The sequence below is a fragment of the Doryrhamphus excisus genome, chromosome 6 (assembly GCF_030265055.1).
Source record: "Doryrhamphus excisus isolate RoL2022-K1 chromosome 6, RoL_Dexc_1.0, whole genome shotgun sequence".
NCBI classification, from domain to species: Eukaryota; Metazoa; Chordata; class Actinopteri; order Syngnathiformes; family Syngnathidae; genus Doryrhamphus; species Doryrhamphus excisus.
The window spans coordinates 20,169,479-20,196,133 of record NC_080471.1 but is presented as its reverse complement, the minus strand read 5'-3'; the positions used below and the strand labels follow the sequence as shown (position 1 = coordinate 20,196,133).

Here is a 26,655-nt window from a genome sequence, read left to right as displayed (position 1 = left end):
ATTGACACTTACTATGGTACCCAGTATGTCATTGGATGGTCATATCACCTGATACTTCAGTACGGGACAAAAAAATAAAATAAAAAAAACCCAACAAAAACCCCTTAGACCATATTAGGAAAGCAGGAAGTGAACAAATGTAACAGTTACTGATTGTAAAAGTACCAGATGGAGGGGTAGGATTTAATAAGCTTTGCTTCTTCCTACTCCTTTTGGACTTGTGGAACTGTGAACTGATTATGTGATGCATTCAATTGTAATCTGATAATAATGGCTGCCAGGTGGTCATTTGACTGTTATATTTATATTTATATAAGTGTACCAAATATCAAGTTGTTATGAAAATGTGAACAGTTACTTCTGATTATTAATAAACCAAAATATCTGTGACAGTTCCGTCTATTGAGAGTTTCCATATTGTGGGGCGAATTAAACAAAATTAATGATCTTCACAAATTTAGTCTAGTTGATGGCTGATTCTAGTCCTACATCTCAGCTCAGAGAAATGTAATTTAATTTTCATGATAATCCTTCACAGTCATTCCCATAACTCCTATTGTCTGCAGTAGGAATTACATTAAATATATAGTTTATCACAATTATACTAAGCAAGCTGTCAGTTTTCCTGATGAGCGAAGCAGCATTCCAGTCAGTGACATAGCAACAAATTAAGGAATAGAACTAGCAACACACATACAAATCACGGATATTTGTGTGTGTGTATTGAATGGCCTACGGGTGAACGATTGTCTGGTGGATAGCGATATGGAGACAACCAAAGCAAGACAATACGCATACGCTCTCTCCCACACACAAGGACAAACGTATAACTCTAATATCACCTGCATATGGGGAGAGTGGCTGCGGCCGAGCTGATATAAATAGCTCATGGGGAAAAAAAACTAGGATAACACATTAGATTTCTCCAAGCGATTACTATGCACACACACAAAAACACATAAAGATCCAATACGGAATATTAACTACAGCACTGAAAAAATGTCGCTCAAGAAACATTGACAGTCTGATATCTTAGTAGTGGTCAGTAATATTCCTCACAGACCATCACACAGCATCAATATGGTTTGGCTGATGTGGTCTTTTGCAGCATTTGAACCCTGCAGTGTCAGTGAGAAGAACTAGTGTGACTACACTCTCTAAGGTATACAAAAAAAAGTCATCAGGCCGTCAAAAGTGCAGTGAACCACCAAGTTGAGTGCTAATCCCTACGGAAAAGCATAGCATGTTGAGTAAAACAATTTTTTGTCAGCTATCCCTCTTCAGGTAAAAGGACCCTGGACTGGTGGCCAGCCAATCACAGGGCACATATAGACAAACAACCATTCACACTCACATTCATACCTATGGACAATTTGGAGTCGCTAATTAACCTAGCATGTTTTTGGAATGTGGGAGGAAACCGGAGTACCCGGAGAAAACCCACGCATGCACGGGGAGAACATGCAAACTCCACGCTGAGATGACCGAGAGTGGAATTGAACCCTGGTCTCCTAGCTGTGAGGTCTGCACGCTAACCACTCGACCGCCGTGCAACCGAGTCATTAAATTCAATTGTGCCATTTTATATATTAGAAACAATACTAATACTAGTAGTACTACTAGTAATTCCTCGTCATATTGCAGTTTGAATTTTCCCAGCCTCATCTTCTGTATCTGAATTGAACAGTTGGGCAATTTCACCATCAAACATGCCGGGTTCCCTCTCATCATTGTCAGACTTAATATGGTTGTCAGGTGGCGGTTCAGGTATGTAGCCAAAGCTTGAACAACAGTTATAATTGCCCAGGTAGCTACAATTCATTTAAAATGAACAAAGCATTATTAGAGCCCTGTAGACATGACAAAACACGACTATAGTCACATTTATACTTATTTTATTTACAACATATTGCGCAACTGCAGGGTCTTGAGACATATGCTAACTCACAAACTAGAGAGCTAGCGACCTAAACGGTAGCCTTCAAGTTATTTCCTTTAAACTTAAATAGCCAAAAACTTACCACTTCCACACGGATAGTGAGGGTAACTATTAATAGTTATTTAACCTTTAACATGAACATTAATCAAACGTAATAATTTTTTCTGGGTACATGATACCATACAGCATCCATATCAAACTTGCGCGGGCCGCACTAACATTAAACTTTCATATCAAAGCGGGGGCCTCAAACTAGTGTCCTGCGGACCACATTTGGCCCGCGGGCCACGTGTTTGAGACCCCTTGATGTAAGCATTCCGGTAAAGCATTGGGTATGTGTATTACCTTCTTGGTGAAGTCCATGGCTTTGAGGATGGAAAGGTTGAGCGTCTCCAGTGAGGCAAGAACTCCTTCATAGTCCCCCATGTGCTTGGCAAAGTAGTCTGAACACACATATATAAATTGGCACATGACATAATTCATTCAAAATGGCGACATTTTACTGAAATAAAAATATTCTAAAAGATTTTCGGGTTAAAGAAAGTAATAAAAGTGAGGGCAGTGAGGGCATCTTTAGTGTGCTTGTGTATTTCTACTTACCACAGAGTTCCTTAGTGTCAACATTACTATCACATCACAGCACACCGCAGGAGCAGCAGCGGAAGGAAGGTAAGAAGGAAAAAAAGGAAGGAGGGAAGGTCAGAAAAAGAGGACAGGATTGTTCATGCAATACCACAAACTTTTCTAAGACTTGGCACGCCTCAGGTTTGGTTCATTGTTGGGCTGCCGGAGCAGGGAGTGGAAAAAAAAAACAAAAAAAAACAGATTAACAGGGATGAGGCATGGATGGAGGGACGAAACGAAGGAATGAAGGCAAGCCAACAACTGACGAATTGTAACTGATGATGGTGCAGAAGAGGAGAGAGGATAAAAAAGACACCATCTGTTCATCTCTTCAATGGCTGTTCGGTAAATAATGCAAATTACGCCAACGGTTCCAAAAATAAAATGACTTTTCAATGCTATTTCACAGAGGATGCAGCCATTTGGAAGAGTAAATATTATAATCATGGATCCCACCTGATCGAGGCATCCCTGCAAAGCACTGGGACTACATGGCAGTTATTTAAAGACCGTTGTATTTTCCATGTACAGCTAAGAGTATTATTACATACCGCTAGTAGTGGATAGACCAGCAACCCAAAGTAACTCACATGGGATATTCTAACCAGGGAAATACATTTTTTGTTGAAATAAAATAACATAAATCACAACTCTGTGGCATCATTATCTATAATAATAATAATAATAATAATACATTTTATTTGTATAGCGCTTTTCAATATACTCAAAGATGCTTTAACAGCGTCTGATTCATCCAAAACAGACGTCTTGTGAAATTGCTGGGAATTATGGTAATGGTTTTATTTAATTTGAACATCGGATTACAATTGAATGCATCACATAATCAGTTCACAGTTCCACATGTCCAAAAGGAGTAGGAAGAAGCAAAGCTTATTAAATCCTACCCCTCCATCTGGTACTTTTACAATCAGTAACTGTTACATTTGTTGACTACCTGCTTTCCTAATTTTTTTTTTTTAATTTTATTTTTGTCACGCACCGAAGTAGGAGGTGATATGACCATCCAATGACATAATGGGTACCATAGTAAGTGTCAATATAGTGATATATATAGCACATCATGACTGGTTCAAGATTCTTCATTAAAATACATATTAAATATTCCAATTGAAAACAAATAAATAATCTATTACAAATAAAAAATAAACAAACAGCCTTCTGCTTACATATAACTATGAACTTAAATGGGTAGTTTGGATTTGTTGACATAAATTTGTATGGCATCCCCACGGAAGTATACTGCATCAACAGTGACTTTTTCTATACTTCCTACTGAGTTCTGGTCAATTTTTGGGTGTTGAAGAAAGCAATTCCGGCTAGTAAAGCGTACCGGGCTCATGCAACCAAAACAACCAAAATTTAGATTTATTTTCTTAGTTTTCAGATTGAAAAACGATATAGTTCTGTCATTTTAACCATGAAGCGGTTCTCTTAGCGACCAGCTATACAGTCATTTTTTACAGAACAATACATTCATTCATTCATTTTCTACCTCTAATCTTCACGAGGGTCGCGGGGGTGCTGGAGCCTATCCCAGCTGTCTTCTACACCCTGGACTGGTGGCCAGCCAATCACAGGGCACATATAGACAAACAACCATTCACACTCACATTCATACCTATGGACAATTTGGAGTCGCTAATTAACCTAGCATGTTTTTGGAATGTGGGAGGAAACCGGAGTACCCGGAAAAAAGCATGCAAACTCCACACAGAGAATGGGCGAGGATGAGATTGAACTCAGCTCTCCTAGCTGTGAGGTCTTCTGCGCGCTAACCACTCGACCGCCGTGCAACCAAGAACAATACAAAGTAGTTAAAAAAAAGTAAAGAAATAAACAAGACACATGTATCAGATTTGTGAATGGTGTAGGAATGGAAAGAAAGAATGACAGAGACAGATGGAGTAAAAAAACAGAGGGGTGGGTTGGGGTTGCATACGCCCATCCTTCTTCATCGAACCTCTCCATTCATCAACTTCATGCTGTCTCAGAAAATGCTTGCATTTCGGCTTTTACTCGTGTGAATCAATACGTGTTTATCTGCTTTTACATGGGAATGCCAAGGTCTGATGTGTGGGTGTCAGAAGCACTTCAATGAAATGAATAGAAACCTTTAGGAACCACTCCCACAGCAATATTGGAGATATGTATACGACATATTCCTTTCAAGATGTGTTAACGGATCATCCGTTTATCCCGTTCATGGAAATATAAGATACGCCTTTATTAGTCCCACAAGGGAAAATTTTATTACAACATCCAACCATGCAATATCAAATCTAATTCAACTACCACATTAAAAAAGATAAGCAGTGTATGTATGTTGTGTAAATGTTGATTACTCAAATCAAAGTCAGTGCACTTCTCCTGATTGCAGAATGGATGGACTTGATTGGCTCCTTATATAGCGTCTAAAGATGAACTTAATGAGACCCAATCAAGAGAGGTCTACGGTAATGGCAATTAACTGTATAGTACTGATTGAGAATAAATACAACTGGATTTAATTGGATGTTTGGTATCTTTTTTAGCCTGACAGCATATTGCCAGAATATATGTTGGATGGATGGATTTTTGGCATTTCATACGAAAACAGATATAATCTGATCTGTTTTTTTAAGCGCAATTTTGTATATATTTTTTTTAACAGCGTATGAACGTGTTTCGTGTTCTGTGTCCTTGTGGTGTATTAGAGCAATCTATCAGTGCTTTGTTGTAGAAGCCTGTTATTGCATTTATTACTGCTACTAGTCTAGGATGAAATGACAGTCCTGATTGGCTCAGGGAGAACCCGCTTATTGTGTTCTACATTCTGATTGGTTTACATAATCTGATGTTTTTTTAAGCACAATTTTGTATATATTTTTTTTAACAGCGTATGAACGTGTTTCGTGTTCTGTGTCCTTGTGGTGTATTAGAGCAATCTATCAGTGCTTTGTTGTAGTAGCCTGTTATTGCATTTATTACTGCTACTAGTCTAGGATTGCAGCCACAACAGTCCTGATTGGCTAAGGGAGAACCCGTTTATTGTGTTCTACGTTCTGATTGGCTGTAAACCATTGTCAATCGAGACTGTCATGCTGTGACAACAGGAGAAATATGTTTGAACAAGGATACAAAACTCTGACGGACCATCGTTAGGTTCATTCATCCCGAGGGAACAACTGCAATTAAAGAGAGACGGCTATGAGTGTTATTGGAGGAAGACGTAATCGATGTGTTTTTATTACAATCAATGTGTTTTATTGCAAGAGTTGATCCCAATCTGGATGAGAAAGCGTCTGCAAACAATACAATGTCAAAAATCAATACAAAAATCTCAATGATTAGTATACACACAAGGATTTATGTACTACCTGTGTGAGGCATACCATATTAGTCACCACTTCCTACTCCTGGTGTCAAAAAAACACACATAGGTGGATAACAACAGACAATACACTACCAACGTATAATGCAGAATATTAACCAACTACTATGTGAGCTGTAACCATGTGCTGTACACTTTTTAAAATTTTTTTTACAAAATCTGTACACCAAAGCACTCTGGGAAACCGGAAGTACTCCGTACGACGCCATTCTCCGTACTACGTCTTAAAACCCACTTTTATTCTCTGGCTTTTAACTCGGAGTGAGTCGTATGGTCCTGTGTCATTTAGTTCTTCGTTTTTATTGTAATTGGTTTTATTTTTTTATACTTTTATTGCTCTGTTTCTTGTTTTTAATATATTAATATCTATTTTACTATTTTATTTCTTAAATGATCTTTTAGTTTTGGATTATTAATTTTAATTTTACTAGTCTGTGTAGCACTTTGGAAACTCTGTTTATAAAATGTGCTATATAAATAAAGTGGATTGGATTCTTTGATATCATAACGTACTTGAATACAACGCTGCGCATCACCGCTTCTTGTGCATTACAAGCAGGACCAGAACATGCGACACTGAACGCGCACCGTTTTGCGTTGTTTTGTTTAATATTTACTCCGCCGATCAAAAAGCCTCAACAATTTTTTCACTGTCAGGAAGGAAGGCTGCAGAACTGCGGCATTCAGTAACTATCGCCTTTGTGCCTTTGTTCATATTTGCGTCCGCTTGCTAACTGCTAGCAGTCATGTGCTAGCACAACTGGCTCTGAATTGGTAATATTTAACCACAACCTTGCATTATCAACAAAAAACAGAATAGTTGAATATAAGCTACAAAGTTAGGAAAGTTGTGAAGAAAGTTCTCTATGTGTGTGGTATCGAGATCTAACATGACGTGATGAAATAAAGAGGTAATTACTTTGTCATGGCGACATGCGGTATGACATGCGGTATGACAGGCGGTATGACTCCAGGCCGGCAAGGGACAAGGGGAAGGGCGGGTCTGAGGAGTGGGGTTTATGGGACAACATGCAGCATGCAGAATTTGTGCTGACCTGGTGTTATCAGAGTCAATGGTGTGAAACAGCTTCTCCAGCTCCTCCTCGTTCAGTGTGCCATCGGAGAAGAACGCCTGGAACTCATCCAGAGAGAGCTTTCCATCATCTGGAGGAAACACACATACACACACATTAGTGGTATATTCCCAATCTTAATCTGTATTATAAAATTATGCAAGTGGTTTCTGAGATCACACTCACCAGAAAAACAATCACTGTTTACAACATATAGATTGTCATTGAAATTCATTTATAGCCTGTAAATCAGGGGTCTCAAACATGCGGCCCGCGGGCCAAATGTGGCCCGCAGGACACTAATTTTGAGGCCCCCGCCTTGATATGAAAGTTTAATGTTAGTGCGGCCCACGCAAGTTTGATATGGATGCTGTATGGTATCATGTACCCAGAAAAAATGATTACGTTTGATTAATGTTCATGTTAAAGGTTAAATAACTGTTAATAGTTATCCTCCCTGTCCGTGTGGAAGTGGTACGTTTTTGGCTATTTAAGTTCAGAGGAAATAACTTGAAGGCTACCGTTTAGGTCGCTAGCTGTCTAGTTTGCGAGTTAGCATGTGTCTCAAGACCCTGCAGTTGCGCAATATGTTGTAAATAAAAAGAGTATAAATGTGACTATAGTCGTGTTTTGTCATGTCTACAGGGCTCTAATAATGCTTTGTTCATTTTAATCTGAAAAAAATAATTTGTCTACCCACCAACTATATGTGGTTTCTTAAGTTTTTATTATTTGCCGTTTTATTATTATTATTATTATATTTATTTATTACTGATTGATTTTCTTTATTCTTGATTTGTTTATTTATTTTTCATCTTATTTTGTGTAGAAAAATAAAAAGTAAGAACAGTGGAATGTTTTATCACAGCTTTTCTTGTAGAAAATTGGAACCAAAGCAAAGTTATTATTATTATTGTTATTAATAAATGTTTTTTTTTTTGGGGGGGGAAAACCTGATGCGGCCCAGTCTCACCCAGACCCGAGCTCCAGTGGCCCCCAAGTAAATTGAGACCCCTGCTGTAAAGTATAAGTAAGGTGTTTTTTAATAAAAATAAAATCCCGATATTTACTCCTACCTTTGCAAGCAAACACACACAAACACACACACACAGTCCAACTGTTACCTTGAATGCCTTTTCAAGCTGCTGTGAAATCAATCCAACATGCCTTTCAGTCTAGTACTCACAAGCCAAATGCTTGATGCCTGTCTGACTCTGTACCTCAGGAGGAACACAATGCCGATTATGTTTCAAAACCTTTAGGCCCTTTGGAAAGCACTTGAAACGCTCAGAAAATAGTATTGGCTTATGTAACCTAACCGAATCGAATGTTTTTTTTTTTTACAGTGCTGCTGTGTAACTCGGACAATGTTGACACACGTCCACGAGCTTGGCTTATTGGCTTTGATCTAACGTGGCAACAGTTATTTACGTTTTTGTTGGACATCAATATCTGCATTGTTTAACAATATGCAGAATAGGAAAACAATAACAGGTCTACACAACATTGATTAATTCATAGAAAGGTCAGAGAAGAAATGGTCACTAAAAAGATGGTTTGATGATAATAGATTGTCCTTGAACTTAAGTAAAACTAAAATCATGCTGTTTGGTAACAGCAGAATGGACACGTACCAGCAAATACAAATAGACGGTGTAGACATTGAAAGGGTGACGGAAAATACATTTCTGGGGATCACAATAGATGAAAATATGACCTGGAAACCTCATATTACGAATATACAACATAAGGTGGCAAGAAATATTTCAATATTGATTAGGCATAAGGCTAAAAATAACCAATTAGCTAAAAATGTCATCCAATACTTCTCTACAAGAGAGGAGAAATATGATCTCAGGGAAGAAGTACATTTGAAACACTTATATGCTAGGACTACGTTAAAAAGCCATAGCATTTCAGTATGTGGAATCAAACTATGGAATGGATTGAGTAAGACCCTCAAACAATGCACAACGATGAGCCAATTCAAGAAACAATACAAGCAGTTGATGTTTGCTAAATACAAGGATGAAGAGTCTTGGTACACTATAGTACACATTATGTCATTGTATGGTCATATCACCTTGTACTTCAATACGAGGTATATTATAAAAAAAACAAAAAAAACTTAAACTGTATTAAGAAAGCAGGAAGTGAACAAATGTAACAGTTACTGATTGTAAAAGTACCAGATGGAGGGGTAGGATTTAATAAGCTTTGCTTCTTCCTACTCCTTTTGGACATGTGGAACTGTGAACTGATTATGTGATGCATTCAATTGTAATCTGATGCATGTTCAAATGAAATTAAACCATTACCATAGTTAGCATTAAATAATAGCTACAAAGTGGCACTGAGGCACAAATTAGGTATAGTTTTTCACCAACATATAGCTCAAGCTGAAACGATCGTAAGTTTAGTTGCCCCTCACTACAAAAAAATGCAACAAATGCTTGAAGGTGATATGGAAGTAAAGTCATGGTATGGATGTGAATAGTCACTACCACTTCCTGCAACTATGAAGTAGTCATGGCATTATTTGGTCCTTCACGTACTTCATTAATTCCTCTATTTGCAAGGGACCTACAAGACCTACAAGACATTGAACTCCAGAGAAGAAGCGCTATTGTAATGGGTGAAATATCCCTCGCTGCAACTTTTCATTGGGCTCTTTTACAAGTCCAGCTTGACTTGATATTGTTCGCTGAGGACTTACAAAAATCCTAAAACTGTGAACTTTCTCCGTTCGCTGGCATGCAGCCACGCACAATTGATCGCAACTTGGCTGTTCGGGTTATCTTAGAAGATGTTTTACCTCTCATCCAAGCAGGCTTCATCAGTTCATGATCAAAGACTCCAGTCTTACAAGAGTCTTACTAAAGTTGTTCATAGTCTTTGAGCATGAATTGATATCTAGTCTTACTAGAGTCTTACAAGAGCTGTCCAAGGTAGCCAATGAGCATGAACTGATGTCTAGTCTTACTAGAGTCTTACAAGAGCTGTCCAAGGTAGTCAATGAGCATGAACTGATGTCTAGTCTTACGAGAGCTGTCCAAGGTAGTCGATGAGCATGAACTGATGTCTAGTTTTACTAGTCTTACAAGAGCTGTCCAAAGTAGTCACTGAACATGAACTGATGTCTAGTCTTATGAGTGTCTTACGAGAGCTGTCCAAGGTAGTCAATGATCATGAACTGATGGTAGTCCTACTAGAGCAGGGGTCAGCAACCCCTGGCTCCAGAGCCGCATGTGGCTCTTCAGCCACTTTGTTGTGGCTCCCTTCACAACGCTCAAGTATTTTTTTAAAATACCCTAATGGGAAAAAATATGCATTTTTTAATGAGTTTTTTTTTTTAATCTGACTTTCTGTGAGACCCTGAATGAATTGAAGTGAATGAGTTCTGACTCGTGATTGGATGAGCTCAAAGAGCTCACATGTGACGAGAAGCAACAATTTGGTGTAAAAATTTGGCGTTAAAACTGATTCAAACTTTCAAAAGTTTATAAGATATTGTTTTTAAATGATGTTTTGCGGCTCCTATCTGTTTTCCTTTAGTAAGCGTGTGGGTAAAATGGCTCTTTTGATAATAAAGTTTGCCGACCCCTGTACTAGAGTCTTTTACGAGAACTGTCCAAGGTAGTCAATGAACATGAACTGATGTTTAGTCTTACTAGAGTCTTACAAGAGCTGTCCAAGGTAATCGATGAGCATGAACTGATGTCTAGTTTTACTAGTCTTACAAGAGCTGTCCAAGGTAGTCAATGAACATGAACTGATGTCTAGTCTTACGAGTGTCTTACCAGAGCTGTCCAAGGTAGTCAATGATTATGAACTGATGGTAGTCCTACTAGAGTCGTTTACGAGAACTGGCCAAGGTAGTCAATGAGCATGAACTGATGTCTAGTCTTACGAGTGTCTTACGAGAGCTGTCCAAGGTAGTCAATGATCATGAACTGATGGTAGTCCTACTCGAGTCTTTTACGAGAACTGTCCAAGGTAGTCAATGACCATGAACTGATGTCTAGTCTTATTAGAGTCTTACGGGAGCTGTCCAAGGTAGCGAATGAGCATGAACTGATGTCTAGTCTTACTGGAGTCTAACAAGAGCTGTCCAAGGTAGTCAATGAACATGAACTGATGTCTAGTCTTACTTGAGTCTTACAAGAGCTGTCCAAGGTAGTCTTTAGCATGAACTGATGTCTCGTCTTACGAGTGTCTTACGAGAGCTGTTAAAGGTAGTCGATGAGCATGAACTGATGCGAAGTCCTCCTAGAGTCTTTTACGAGAACTGTCCAAGGTAGTCAATGACAATGAACTGATGTTTGGTCTTAATAAAGTTTTATGAGAGCTGTCCAAGGTAGCCTATGAGCATGAACTGATGTTCAGTCTTACTCAAGTCTTATGAGAGCTGTCCAAGGTTGTCTATGAGCATGAACTGATGTTTAGTCTTACTAGAGTCTTACGAGAGCTGTCCAAGGTAGTCTTTGAGCATGAACTGATGAAGCTTGCTCAGATGAGAGACGGAACGTCTTCTAAGACCAGTCCAGTTGCGATGGATTGAATGCCCTGAAAACTAAATGTGTATGTTTTATGAGTTTTAGGTACCAGAACCATTTCAAAAGTACCGGTATCTGATAATATGTAAACAATACCCAACCCTACTTGCTTTGATAAATATATTATATAAATATCACACTTCCTGTGTGCACACATTACGCACAAACATTAATTCTGTAACAGTTACATGACAAGGCCCTTAATGGCACACAAATAATAAAATAAAACCCAGAAAATCCATCCTACTATTTGATACATTGTGAGGCATTCCTGAAATGCACAACATCTGTTTTTTCTTGTTTCATTGCCATCCATTAGGAGCCTTTCTCTGCATGGTAGAATTCAGCAGGGGAGGGGGTTTTCCTGGATTTGCCACTCATATGTCTGTCTCACCACATGATGCAGAGCTGCATATCAAATATTCATTTCCTTGCCCTCAAAGTGTATCCGTCCTTGAGTGTGCTTGACTGACTGCAGCACACTGGAAAACCACAAGGACTGTGTAGCCTTACAAAGACTGGGACGCAATTGCGTTGTTGCAAAATTGCCTTTTTTCTCTTTCCTTCTGCTGTTTCTTGGGTACAGGATGATGGATGCTTATGTTTAAGAATCTTTGATTACATTCCCTAAGGAGGTTATGGTTTTATTACTCTACAAGTTGGACTGGGTTATCCTAAAATTACCTCACAGATTTGCAGCACGGTGGTCTGGTGGTTAGCATGTTTGTTACACGGAAATCTCCACTTGGGCATCTCAGTGTGGAGTTTGTATGTTCTCCCCGTATATGTTTTTTTTTCCAGCATTCCAATTCTAAAGTGATTCTAAATTGTCAGTTATCAGCCATGTTTACATGAGGAATTTTTCTCTTTCCGAATCCGTTTGAAAGCAATGGTATACATGCAAAGGAATATTCCAATCTCTTGTCTACATGCGCCGTTATAATCAACCAGAATAGTCAATGGGGCATGCGCAGTAAAACGTAAACACCAAAATCACGTGATACTTCCTTGAGTTTTTTTTTCACTTGTTGGAATAACTCCGTATTCCGTATTTTCGTTCGTCCAGTCTTGAAATTTAGTTTGAATTAAAAACAAACTTTCCTTTGCAGTCCAGTGCCGATTGCTCGCCTCCATTTTTTAAAATCAAAGAACGTCTCGAGCTGCGTGTTACGTCATATCTCAGCATTCGCTGAAAGAACGCACCCGGGAACAGGAAAAGATAAAGTTCAATCTTGCTAATATTTTATAATTAAGCTCGGCACATGTTTTATATAGATATGTATTTTCTTTTTTTAATAAAATTGGACTTGTGAATGGCGTATAGAAGGGTTTAGATTCTGTTCCACAGATGGCGCTAATGCACACGAAAGCTGCTTGCCAACCGCCAATAAACAACAGAAGAAGAAAAACACCACGAAGAAGAACGCAGTCTGACAACTTTCCGATTGAGCGGAATGACAAGATACCTCAATCGGATTGGGGAAAGGAATATTCCACAACCTGTGAATCCGATTATATATTCTTTCGGATTGGCACTTTTCTTTCGGAATGAGGTGTATGTTTGAGCAAATAAGCCGAATGGAATTGGAATATTTGGGTCCATGTATACGTGGCTATTGTTTGTCTATATGTGCCATGTGATTGGCTAGCAACCAACCCAGGGTATACTCTACCTCTTGCCCGAAGTCAGCTGGGATAGGCTCCAGCGTGACCCTAGCAAGGATAAGTAATAATTTTTATGCATTATTTAATATGTTCAGTGTCTCGTAACTTATTTTAATTTCGGCATTAAATTTGTAGAGTTTCCGATGCAACAAGCAAATCTTTACTTGAGCAACTACTTCTTACTATTTGATTGATATCTGTGATTGAGAGGTGTATGTCAATCACAATCGCCTGCTCCTTCTGTGAGAAAATACAGATGATGTGCACTTCTGTACAAAATGACGATTTGTAAGAAAGGCTATCACACGTGGAATTATTTTGGTGATGCTTGGCATAACATCTTCCGAGCGGAAAGGACGCTTATCTGATACCACTGACACACTTCACAGCACCAGAACGACTCTCCCGTTCCGCCTGGGTTTGGCAGTTTATTCAGGCTTGATGGCCCTGACTATTTCTAACCAGCCGTGCGCTCTCTGGCACTGCACTGAAGCACCACTGAGAGCAGAAGCACTGGTGTTTAATTCAGCGGTGACCCAATTTACTGTGAGCTGCCAGCTAGCCCAGTTAAACTCACTTAGGAATTCTCCAGTAAAACAGCAGAAAGCAGGGCAACTACATTTCCAACAATAAATCCAGAGAGTAGGCTAACTATATTTATTACAACATGGAGTACTCCCAAATTACACATGGTGAACTAAGAATTACAGCTTCCCTAATCCATGGCCTACTGGGCCAATATCACATGGTGAAACACCAAATATACCGACTTGTATTTTTATATTTATTATTCTAGTATTGTTCTAGAGTGGTTAGCATGCAGACCTCACAGCGAGGAGACCAGGGTTCAATTCCACCCTCGGCCATCTCTGTGTGGAGTTTGCATTCATGGGTTTTCTCCCACATTCCAAAAACATGCTAGGTTAATTAGCAACTGCAAATTGTTCATAGGTATGAATGTGAGTGTGAATGGTTGTTTGTCTATATGTGCCCTGTGATTGGCTGGCGACCAGTCCAGGGTGTACTCCGTCTCTCGCCCGAAGACAGCTGGGATAGGCTCCAGCATCCCTCGTGACCCTCGTGAGGATAAGCGGTAGAAAATGAATTAATGAATGAATGAATGTTCTAGAGTGGTTAGCATGCAGACCTCACAGCTAGGAGACCAGGGTTCAATTCCACCATTGCCCATCTCTGTGTGGAGTTTCCATGCATGGGTTTTCTCCGGGTACTCCGGTTTCCTCCCACATTCCAAAAACATGCTAGGTTAATTAGCGACTCCAAATTGTCCATAGGTATGAATGTGAGTGTGAATGGTTGTTTGTCTATATGTGCCCTGTGATTGGCTGGCCACAAGTCCAGGGTGTAGCCCGCCTCTCGCCTGAAGACAGCTGGGATAGGCTCCAGCACCCCCTCGACCCTCGTGAGGATAAGCGGTAGAAAATGAATGAATTAATAAATGTTGACTCGGCTGCATGGTGGTCGAGTGGTTAGCACACAGACCTCACAGCTAGGAGACCAGGGTTCAATTCCACCCTCTGTCATCTCTGTGTGGAGTTTGCATGTTCTCCCCGTGGATGCGTGGGTTTTCTCCGGGTATTCCGGTTTCTTCCCACATTCCAAAAACATGCTAGGTTAATTAGCGACTCCAAATTGTCCATAGGTATGAATGTGAGTATGAATGGTTGTTTGTCTATATGTGCCCTGTGATTGGCTGGTGACCAGTCCAGGATGTACCCTGCCTCTCGCCTGAAGACAGCTGGGATAGGCTCCAGCATCCCCAGCGATCCTCATGAGGATAAGCGGTAGAAAATGAATAAATGAATGAATGTTCTAGTCATATCAGAAGCAGTGGAATCATCCAATTGCAATTCAAGATCTGTTGTGTCATTTTTGCCATCCAGACAATTAGATGCCTTTGTGTCACCCTCCTAATTAGCAATGGTGTTTGTGATGCATGCTAATAACAAAGACGAAAATCTTCCCCGGCTTCAAAACTGGATAAACACCAACAAAATTATAATGATTCAAAATAGCAATTAAAATGGCATTAAAAAAAACTACTGTTTTTGGTGAGAGGAGTGTGACTTGTGCTGAAAATGGAATGTTCTCATGTTCCCATCACAGTTTGACATCAATTAGAGGAGAACCGGACTGCATCAAGTGTTTGGGCCGCTTGTCTAATTGTCTGTGGCAGGGTTGGTGTTGCATGGGAGACAATGAGGATCCTATGAGATTTTAGATTTATAAATTACCTCTGGGCTGCACTGTGGTCGAGTGGTAAGTGCGCAGACCTCACAGCTAGGAGACCAGGGTTCAATTCCACCCTTGAGTTTGCATGTTCTCCCCGTGCATGCGTTGGGTTTTCTCCGGGTACTCCGGTTTCCTCCCACATTCCAAAAACATGCTAGGTTAATTAGCGACTCCAAATTGTCCATAGGTATGAATGTGAGTGTGAATGGTTGTTTGTCTATATGTGCCCTGTGATTGGCTGGCGACCAGTCCAGGGTGTACCCCGCCTTTTGCCCAGAATCAGCTAATGGATCCTACCCTGTCGCCCCAAGACAACTAGGATAGGCTCCAGCACCCCCGTGATGATAAGTGGTACAAAATGAATGTTAATACAAAAAACAATAATAACATTAAAAATAACAGCATGGCTGCACAGTGAACAAAGTGGTTTGCGCGCAGGCCACACAGCTCAGAAACCCAGGTTCGATTCCCCGCTCAGGCATCTCTGTGTGCAGTTCACATGTTCTCCCCGTGGGTTTTCTCCGGTTACTCCGGTTTCCTCCCACATTCCAAAAACATGCTAGGTTAATTAGCGACTCCAAATTGTCCATAGGTATGAATGTGAGTGTGAATGGTTGTTTGTCTATATGTGCCCTGTGATTGGCTGGCGACCAGTCCTCTCGCCCGAAGACAGCCGGGATAGGCTCCAGCAACCTTGTGAGGATAAGCGATAGAAAATGAATGAATGCTCATTAGGGTCATTGTTGAACTGGAGCTTATCCCAGGCTGGGAAACACCTTGCTATGTTATCACCAAAGAGTGATTACATAAAGATAAAACCCACTATGAAATTTAACAAGCAGATTCCTGTGTATCCAGAAAAGTTACTTAAGTGTGTTGTGGAGTAATGTCGGCGTTTTAGTTCTGGCGTCTTTGGCGTTTTGAAGCGATGTGTGATGAGGACCATGGAATTCTAAATCAACAGGACATTGTTAAAGAGTTATGGGTGACCACTAAAGGATGTATGTACGTGTGTAAGAGCGAAAACAGTCATGTGTATATCCATGCATTTTCTACCGCTTATCCTTTTCAGGGTCGTATTGAGAGATCTGAGAGAAGCAACTGAAACATCCTACTCCCTGCTGTGCCCCACATTCTTCGCACAGCATCCTCACACTGAGGAAGATGAGAGAATAACACCATGTTGGCTTCTTTATTTTATACCATATCCGAGAGGCAGATGTATATTTATACTTTTGCACAGTTCAATTAAAACTGTTTTTGGGGTTTTGCTTTGCTGATGTCTTCTCTCTTTATCTCATGCTGGTGTGCTCTTAGGTTTGGGGGGAGCTGCATGATGGGTTGTCATAGCAACAGAAAGAAGTGGGGAAAGGACCCTGCCTTCAGAATGAGGATACCACCGTCTTTCTCCTCCTGTGTCAGTGATACGCACTTTTACACACTGTGCCTAAATAGGCGTTCTACATTGTTTCTTCATCCTTTTGTTTGACGTAATTTCATTCATTTTCTACCGCTTTTCTTCAAGAGAGTCGCGGGGGTGCTGGAGCCTATCCCAATGTCTTCGGGTACAACCTGAACTGGTCGCCAGCCAATCACAGGGCACATATAGACAAACAACCATTCACACTCACATTCATATCTATGGACAACCTGGAGTCACTAATTAACCTAGCATGTTTTTGGAATGTGGGAGGAAAATTTGGGAGGAAAATTCCCCCCCGGAGAAAACCCACGCATGCACGGGGAGAACATGCAAACTCCACACAGAGATGGCCGAGGGTGGAATTGAACTCAGGTGTCCTAGCTGTGAGGCCTGCGTGCTAACCACTCATCTGCTGGCAAACATTCATTCATTCATTCATTTTCTACCGCTTATCCTCACAAGGGTCGCGGGGGTGCTGGAGCCTATCCCAGCTGTCTTCGGGCGAGAGGCGGGGTACACCCTGGACTGGTCGCCAGCCAATCACAGGGCACATATAGACAAACAACCATTCACACTCACATTCATACCTATGGACAATTTGGAGTCACTAATTAACCTAGCATGTTTTTGGAATGTGGGAGGAAACCGGAGTACACGGAGAAAATGCACGGGAAGAACATGCAAACTCCACACAGAGATGGATGAGGGTGGAATTGAACCCTTGTCTCCTAGCTGGTCTCCCACCGTTGTGCTACTTTGAGTATGCGATACCACGATAGTGCGTTTGTGTGCTTGTGTGTGTTTAAACAGACCATAGATTAGGAACAAAAGTTAATAGAACTCGGCTGTCACCTTGTGTTTTTGCTACCTATCCATCATCACAGCCCACACACTCCACACACACACAAAAAAAAAACAAATAATCTCTCAGACACACACACACAATTACTTGGCATCTCACTTAGCACTAGCCATGGGCTGGTATGAGATTCTGACAGTATGATAACCTTGGTAATGGTTTCACTGTGTTATTACTAAAGCTGTAAAATGTGTTATTTTGAAATATCTTTATTGAAACGCAGAGGAAAAAATGAAACACCATATTCTCAATGTATGGGTCGTGACCTGCTCAGAAGAGTCCAAAATAAAATCATCTATTCATTCTTTTTCTATGCAGCTTATCCTAGGTTCACAGAGGTATGCTGGAGTCTATCCCAGCTGACTCCAGTATACCCTGGACTAGTCGCCGGCCAATCACAAGGCAGAAAAAGACTAGCAATCTAAAATAATAATGACAAAAACATGCTAGGTTAATTGGCAACTCCAAATTGTCCATTGGTATGAATGTGAGTGTGAATGGTTGTTTGTCTATATGTGCCCTGTGATTGGCTGGCAACCAGTCCAGGGTGTACCCCGCCTCTCGCCCGAAGACAGCTGGGATAGGCCCCAACCCCCCCCCCCCCCCCCCCACCCCCCGCGACCCTCGTGAGGATAAGCGGTAGAAAATTAATGAATGAATGAACATAACACATTATGTAACTATTATAATGTTAAAAGGGCCCTATTATGCCTTTTCATCTTTTATGACCTATAAATGTAGTTAAAATGTTGTATTCTCGTGATAAACGATGCCAACGTTTCAGATAATGACGTTTGCGCATTTGGAAGTGAGCCCTGAAAAAAGTTTGGCATGGCTCAAAACGCTCGGTTTTAAAAAGAGTGGTAAAACTGACCTTTTGTGATGTCACAGAGGGCCGGACTTCCTTATATGGGCATGGCTGTAAGCCAGATAAACTCTCTGTCCTCAACCCAAGCTCTGCTCCTCTGTTTACAAAATAAGCTCAAGTAGAATTTATTGTGTTTGGTGATTCCCAGCAAGAGAAAAATATAATAAAAATAAAAATAAAAATAAAAATAAAAATAAAAATAAAAATAAAAATAAAAATAAAAATAAAAATAAAAATAAAAATAAAAATAAAAATAAAAATAAAAATAAAAATAAAAATAAAAATAAAAATAAAAAAATAATAATATATGTCAACAGCATTTCAGCACATGGTCGTGAAATATCCGACAAACACCATGTGGCGCCTTCACTTCCGGCTTCTGATCTTTACAGCAGCAACAGCTCCTCTGACAAAGTGTGTCCGACAATGAGCGCTATCCCTCGAGCAGGAGAGGTTGCCACACGTCCGGCTTCTCCTTAGCTCCACCGGACTGGAGTTCATCTAAGGTAAGTCAGGGGTCTCCACCCAGACCCCCACAAAAAAACAAAATCTTTCCAGTACATATTTCTACATTTTAAATCAGTCTTTTTCCAATGATCTAAATGTCAAATGTGACGGCTACCTGACATTGATTTCCGTAAGTGAAAATGGAATCATGAATGTCAGAACATCCATTCATCCATCCATTTTCAATACTGCTTGTCCTGAATGTCAGAACATGTGCATGTAAATGTCAGCACTGCAAGAACAAAGCTTGACAACAATTGTGAATTGACATTTTAATTAATGCTGTGTTTTACTCTTCTTGCTTCCCCCTTTTTCTTTCACCTCATATTTGGTCCCAAATATGTATCAATTATTATGCTTATTTGCTCTGTGAAATGCTCTGAAACACAAACTCCAGAATCGTTCTGCTAGATGGTGGCTATGTATTCATTTCCTGCTTTTAATTTGTAGGAGCACACGCAACAATCAGCAGCCCAGTCTCTCACTTTGTTTAAGAGACGGACTGTTAACTGTCGGACAATCGATTAATCTAAGGACATACGGCTGATTCTTTTCAATCCAGGAGGCTTCTGTTGACCAATAGTGTCCTTGAATTGTATGGCCAACCATAAATCATAACTCGTTACACCCCTATTCACAACCCTACTAGCAACACGTGACCAAAAAAAAGCCATCCGAGATGTGTTGTTGACCTTGCAGCATCTGTAAGACAGAGCTGTCTGAACTGGTTTTGAGCATGAACTGATGAAGCCTGCTCGGATGAGAGGCGAAACATCTTCTAAGACAGCCACCTGGACTGTCCAGTTGGATCAATTCAATGTTCTAAGAATGGAATGACCTGGATGAATTCACAAACATCTGTTCCATACAAACCTAAAGTGACCAGTAGTAGGTTTAAACATTTACATTGCATGTATGTGATCCATATTGGTATCGGTTGATTTCACTCAGGATGATCGGGATCAGAATCGTCCATATAACCATATAAACATATAATGCGTGTGTCTGCGATTGGTTGGCGACCAGTCCAGGGTGTGCCCAGTCTCTCGCACAAAGTCAGCTGGGATAGGCTCCAGCAACCTTAATGAGGATAAGCAGTATAGAAAATGGATGGATGGATAATGTGTGTGTGTGTTTTTAAAGAAAAAAGACCTGTTATTCGACCTGTTATAGTTACACTATTATTTTGGTAATGGTAATGGTTTTATTTCATTTGAACATGCATCAGATTACAATTGAATGCATCACATAATCAGTTCACAGTTCCACATGTCCAAAAGGAGTAGGAAGAAGCAAAGCTTATTAAATCCTACCCATCCATCTGGTACTTTTACACTCAGTAACTGTTACATTTGTTCACTTCCTGCTTTCCTAATATAGTTTAAGTTTTTTTAGTTTGTTTTTCTTACTTTTACAATCAGTAACTGTTACATTTGTTCACTTCCTGCTTTCCTAATATAGTGTAAGTTTTTTTTGTTTGTTTTTCTTACTTTTACAATCAGTAACTGTTACATTTGTTCACTTCCTGCTTTCCTAATATAGTTTAAGTTTTTTTAGTTTGTTTTTCTTACTTTTACAATCAGTAACTGTTACATTTGTTCACTTCCTGCTTTCCTAATATAGTTTAATTACCTTTTATATTTTATTATTATTTTATTTATTTATTTATTATTATTTTTATTATTTTTTATTTTTTTATTTTTTTTTGTCACATACCGAAGTACGAGGTGATATGACCATCCAATGACATAATAATCAATATAGTGATATACGTATATAGCACATCATGACTGGTTCAAGACTCTTCATCCTTGTATTTAGCAAACATCAACTGCTTGTATTGTTTCTTGAATTGGCTCATCGTTGTGCATTGTTTGAGGGTCTTACTCAATCCATTCCATAGTTTGATTCCACATACTGAAATGCTATGGCTTTTTAACGTAGTCCTAGCATATAAGTGTTTCAAATGTACTTCTTCCCTGAGATCATATTTCTCCTCTCTTGTAGAGAAGTATTGGATGACATTTTTAGCTAATTGGTTATTTTTAGCCTTATGCATTATTTTAGCTGTTTGAAGATGAACTATATCAGCAAGTTGAAGTATTTGTGATTTTAGAAATAAGGAGTTAGTATGTTCTCTATAGGCGGCATTATGAATTATCCTTACTGACCTTTTTTGCAGTACATCGAGTGAAGATTGCTTTTATAGTTATTAGCCCATATTTCCACACAATAAGTAAGATATGGTAGAACCAGAGAGCAATAAAGAGTGTGGAGTGATTTATGATTGAGAACCAATTTTGCTTTGTTCATTATTGAAATATTTCTGTCCAGCTTATGTTATGTAATCATTATCAATGCCATTATTAAGTGTGCGGAGGCACACAGTATTGCACAACATATTTAATTCAAGCATCTGATGTGCATTATATGCAGAGTCACGAGGAACCGTGTGTATGTGTACCGTATGTATTTTGGGGGATGTGGCGGGGTGCTATCATGATGATGATGATGATGGCGGGTAATTGCCATATTTCACTACACTCTGAAGGATGATGCATTTCAATGCCTGCCTCCACTGCACATCCAACTATCTGAAACCCACTGGCAGCCTCTCCTGCTCCCTCAGGGGATGTCTCATTTGCACAAATAGGTTTTATGGTTCCTGCTAACAGCCAGATATGCTACTTCACCAGCTAATAATTGACTGTCGTTGCCCGCAATGGTGATTTTTTTTTTAATGCAGCGTGATGGTGTTTAATAGCAGATAATAGAATGTCCGTTTGTGAAACAAGGTCAGTTTAGCGTGTCGTGTCGACCTTGTTGTCGTTAACATTATCACACGGGGCAATGGGGGGCGTTAACGATCGTTCACATACTCCGTGAAAACGGATATGCCGACGTGTTCTTGGGGCAACCAACATAGAACATACGGGACTGTTGATGTTGATTGCATTCTTCGATCCGAGGGGCAAGTTCTTACCACAGGGTCAGACCATCAACCATCATGTCTACAAAGAGATCCCGCGGCGTTTCTTTGGTTCAGTGAGTGAGTCGAGGTGTAGGCAGGACACCTCGAGGCTGCTTTACCATGACAACGTGCCTGCTCACAATGCGGAGCATCCAATAGTTCTTGTTCCAGAACAACACCGCCATGCTGAGTCAGCAAACCTATTCAACCGAACGTACCATGTGATTTTTTTCTTTCCAAAGCCCAAGGGATATCGGTTTTGAAGACGTGAACAACATCAACATGGCCATAACGACAGAGCTGGAAGGATTCTGTTTGCATTAACTTTTGTGACACCAGTCCTGAAACCTTTCTGACACACAACATGCTTTTGTGGACTTTTTTTTTTTTTGCATGATCTCTTGCTTTTTGCAAAATCACATGCCTTGTTGTACTTTGTTAAAGCTACGGTACATTTTTGTTGTTTTGGTGTTGCGGTCTATTAAAAATGTATGACCATTTGGTCTGTAGTTCATTCATTCATTCATTTTCTACCGCTTTTCCTCACGAGGGTCGCGGGGGGTGCTGGAGCCTATCCCAGCTATCTTCGGGCGAGAGGTGGGGTACACCCTTGGACTGGTCGCCAACCAATCACAGGGCACATATAGACAAACAACCATTCACACTCACATTCATACCTATGGACAATTTGGAGTCGCTAATTAACCTAGCATGTTTTTGGAATGTGGGAGGAAACCGGAGTACCCGGAGAAAACCCACGCATGCACGGGGAGAACATGCAAACTCCACACAGAGATGCCCGAGGGTGGAATCGAACTCGGGTCTCCTAGCTGTGAGGTCTGCGCGTTAACCACACGACTGCCATGCAGCCCCAAAACACACTTTTTCTGATAATATTTGCCATAGCAGCCCGCCTGGTGCTGGCAGCTAATGCAGTGTTGATTCCTAACGAGCTAATGTGGTATCTGTTGTAGCGTGCAACAATAACTCCAAAGGGTCATCTCTGATTGCAGCATCACTAGCATCTTATAATAATAATAATATAGGTTTTCATGCTAAATTGCCGTCACTTGTTTTCAGCAGTGTGCATAGATCATAGAACATATCATACCCCTCACAATCCAATATGCATTGTTACTGATGGAGCCGTGACCCTTGAATTATGCATCAAACTTGCTAAAATGAAAAGACAGCAACACAAGTCCAAGTTTATCTTGCAATTCCTGCCCTCAGTGGGGAAGAACATTTTTTTGTCTCCAGCATACCTCCCAATGAAGGCAACCACTGGGTTCCAGAGAAGATAAGAGTTTAAAGCTAGGCTGAGGATGAGCACAGAAGCCTTTTTAGTCCCACATTGTGACACAAATTTGGTAATTATGTTTGGATTCAGCGACTGAGGCGTCTGTTGTTGTCTTCATCATCTAACAACCACACACCTTAAATAAGTCAAGATTTTCTCCTGCCATGATAAATAAATCACAAATACAACAGCATTCAGAGACAATCATGAATAAACCAGTACCGAATCAATTTTCCCAATGACAACTTATAACAGGGCTGCACGGTGGACGAGTGGTTAGCGGAAACCCGAGTTCAATTCCACCCTCGGTCCCATCTCTGTGTGGAGTTTGCATGTTCTCCCCGTGCATACAGAGATGGCCGAGGGTGGAATCGAACTTGGGTATCCTAGTTGTGAGGCCTGCGCACTAACCAACCACCGTGCAGCCTTGACCAAGATTATTCAATAATTATTCTTAACTAAATGTTGAATACATTCATTCATTTATTCATTCAAAATACTTATTAATGTATTTTTATAGCACACATGCCTCACAGCTAGGAGACCCGAGTTCAATTCCACCTTCGGCTAGCTCTGTGTGGAGTTTGCATGTTCTCCCCGTGCATGCGTGGGTTTTTTCCAGGTACTCCGGTTTCCTCCCACATTCCAAAAACATGCTAAGTTAATTGACTCCAAATTGTCCATAGGTATGAATGTGAGTGTGAATGGTTGTTTGTCTATATGTGCTCTGTGATTGGCTGGCCACCAGTACAGGGTGTACTCCGCCTCTCACCTGAAGGTGGCTGGGATAGGCTCCAGCACCCCCGCAACCCTTGTGAGGATAAACGGAAAAATGAATGAATGAACAACTGATAACAATGTTTTGGCATTTTTAATCTACTTCCCTCAGGCTGCGGTTTGATACAACATATCTTTACAAGATGTCCTCCGGCGCCAATGTTTTGTTGATAAACGACAATGCAGTGATGACATCTGAACATCTTTGAGGATGCTGATAAGCGAATCCTCGCTTTTAGGTTAAACAATCAACGTCCATGAATGGATTATTAATACACACCAGCACACACAAGTAATGTGTTGGAATTCTGATGTTTGTAAGTAACAGATGTTTGACTATATTCCATATGATGAGTACTACAACTGAAGAAGTTTGGCAATAATAAAGGAAGCATCTGTGGTGTTGGATTTGCGGCGCAGCTCCAGGTGTGGATGGAAAAAATGTAATATAAAACTAGAATGCTAACATGATTAAAGTGCTTTACCAAAACAGACTACAGATGTTTAGAGCCCCGCCGTTCACTGACAGGGCTCGGAAAGAAAAAGCTTTATAGACTACGTGTAGGTGAGGCAGTTATTACCTCTAACAAGTAGGTTGTAAATCATTCATTCATTTTTTATCCTCATGAGGGGGTGCTGGAGCCTATCCCAGCTGTCTTCAGGCGCCAGCCAATCACAGGGCACATATAGACAAACAACCATTCACACTCACATTTATACCTATGGACAATTTGGAGTCGAAAATTAACCTAGCATGTTTTTGGAATGTGGGAGGAAACCGGAGTACCCGGAGAAAACCCACGCATGCACGGGGAGAACATGCAAACAGAGATGGCCGAGGGTGGAATCGAACTCGGGTCTCCTAGTTGTGTGGCCTGCGCGTTAACCACTCCACTGCACTAACCAACCACCATGCAGCCTTGACCAAGATTATTCAATAATTATTCATTCATTCATTCATTCATTCATCCTCACGAGGGCCGCGGGGGTGCTGGAGCCTATCCCAGCTGTCTTCGACCAGTCCAGTACACCCTGGACTGGAGTTTGGAGTCGCATGTTTTTGGAATGTGGGAGGAAACCGGAGTACCCGGAGAAAACCCACACATGCACCGGGAGAACATGCAAACTCCACACAGAGATGGCAGAGGGTGGAATTGAACCCTGGTCTCCTAGCTGTGAGGTCTGCGCGCTAACCACTCGATCGCCGTGCCGCCTATTCAATAATTATTCTTCACTAAATGTGGAATACATTCATTCATTTTCTATACTGCTTATCCTCATGAGGGTTGTGGGTATGCTGGAGCCTATCCCAGCTGTCTTCAGGCGAGAGGCGGGGTACACCCTGGACTGGTTTCACGTACCCCCAGACTTTGTAGGAGACATTCACCGAGTGATGATTACTAAAGTAATTGACTTATTAATGTATTTTTATAGCATGCAGGCTTCACAACTAGGAGACCAGGGTTCAATTCCACCCTCGGCCATCTCTGTGTGGAGTTTGCATGTTCTTTCCGTGCATTTTCTCCCGGTACTCCGGTTTCCTCCCACATTCCAAAAACATGCTAGGTTAATTAGCGACTCCAAATTGTCCATAGGTATGAATGTGAGTGTGAATGGTTGTTTGTCTATATGTGCCCTGTGATTGGCTGGCGACCATTCCAGGGTGTACCCCGCCTCTTGCCCGAAGACAGCTGGGATAGGCTCCAGCGACGCCCGCGACCCTCGTGAGGAAAAGCGGTAAAAAAATGAATGAATGAATGTCTTTTTATGTGTTTTATTATCCAACTTAAATTTGTAGATTATTCTGCATTATCACCATTTAATTATCCCCTCTTGAATCACATTAAAACAAGCACAAGCAGGATATGGTATTGTTGTTGTTGCCGTCATTCCCTTTCCATCCATACAAACAAGTATCGTATCAATGTTGTTATTGTTTTGTCACGTCTTTGCTTTCTGCATCGTCTTCTCTACCTGTTTGTCCCGGGTTCCCTAACCCCATTTCAGGAGCTGTCTCTCTCCCAGTCATTTTGTTTTTTTCTTTTGTCTTGACCATGTACTCTCCAAATAAATAAAATATAACAATCATCCCAGAGTCCACTGTTCATTCTGTGCTGGACTGTTCTGACTGATTGGAATGTGGGAGGAAACCGGAATACCCGGAAAAAACCCACGCATGCACGGGGAGAACATGCAAACTCCACACAGAGATGGCCGAGGGTGGGATTGAACCCTGGTCTCCTAGCTGTGAGGTCTGCACGCTAACCACTAGACCGCCGTTCAGTCATATTCACAATTAAACTGTCAAACAAGACAGTTAAAAAACAGGGTCGCGGGGGTGCTGGAGCCTATCCCAGCTGTCTTCGAGCAAGAGGCGGGGTACACCCTGGACTGGTTGCCACATATAGACAAACAACCATTCACACTCACATTCATACCTATGGACAATTTG

The 26,655-nt window shown here is 40.7% G+C and overlaps 1 protein-coding gene across 1 annotated transcript in view; it reads right to left on the bottom strand.

The window, feature by feature from the left end:
• necab2 (N-terminal EF-hand calcium binding protein 2) overlaps window positions 1-26,655 on the bottom strand; it is a 97,474-nt gene that overhangs the window by 52,752 nt on the left and 18,067 nt on the right. Inside the window, exons 3-5 of the mRNA XM_058075642.1 lie at window positions 7,010-7,118; window positions 2,540-2,565; window positions 2,285-2,382 (exon numbers count right to left, since the gene is read on the bottom strand). Coding sequence (XP_057931625.1) covers window positions 2,285-2,382; window positions 2,540-2,565; window positions 7,010-7,118 — 233 coding nt within the window. The remainder of the gene's footprint in view (window positions 1-2,284; window positions 2,383-2,539; window positions 2,566-7,009; window positions 7,119-26,655) is intronic.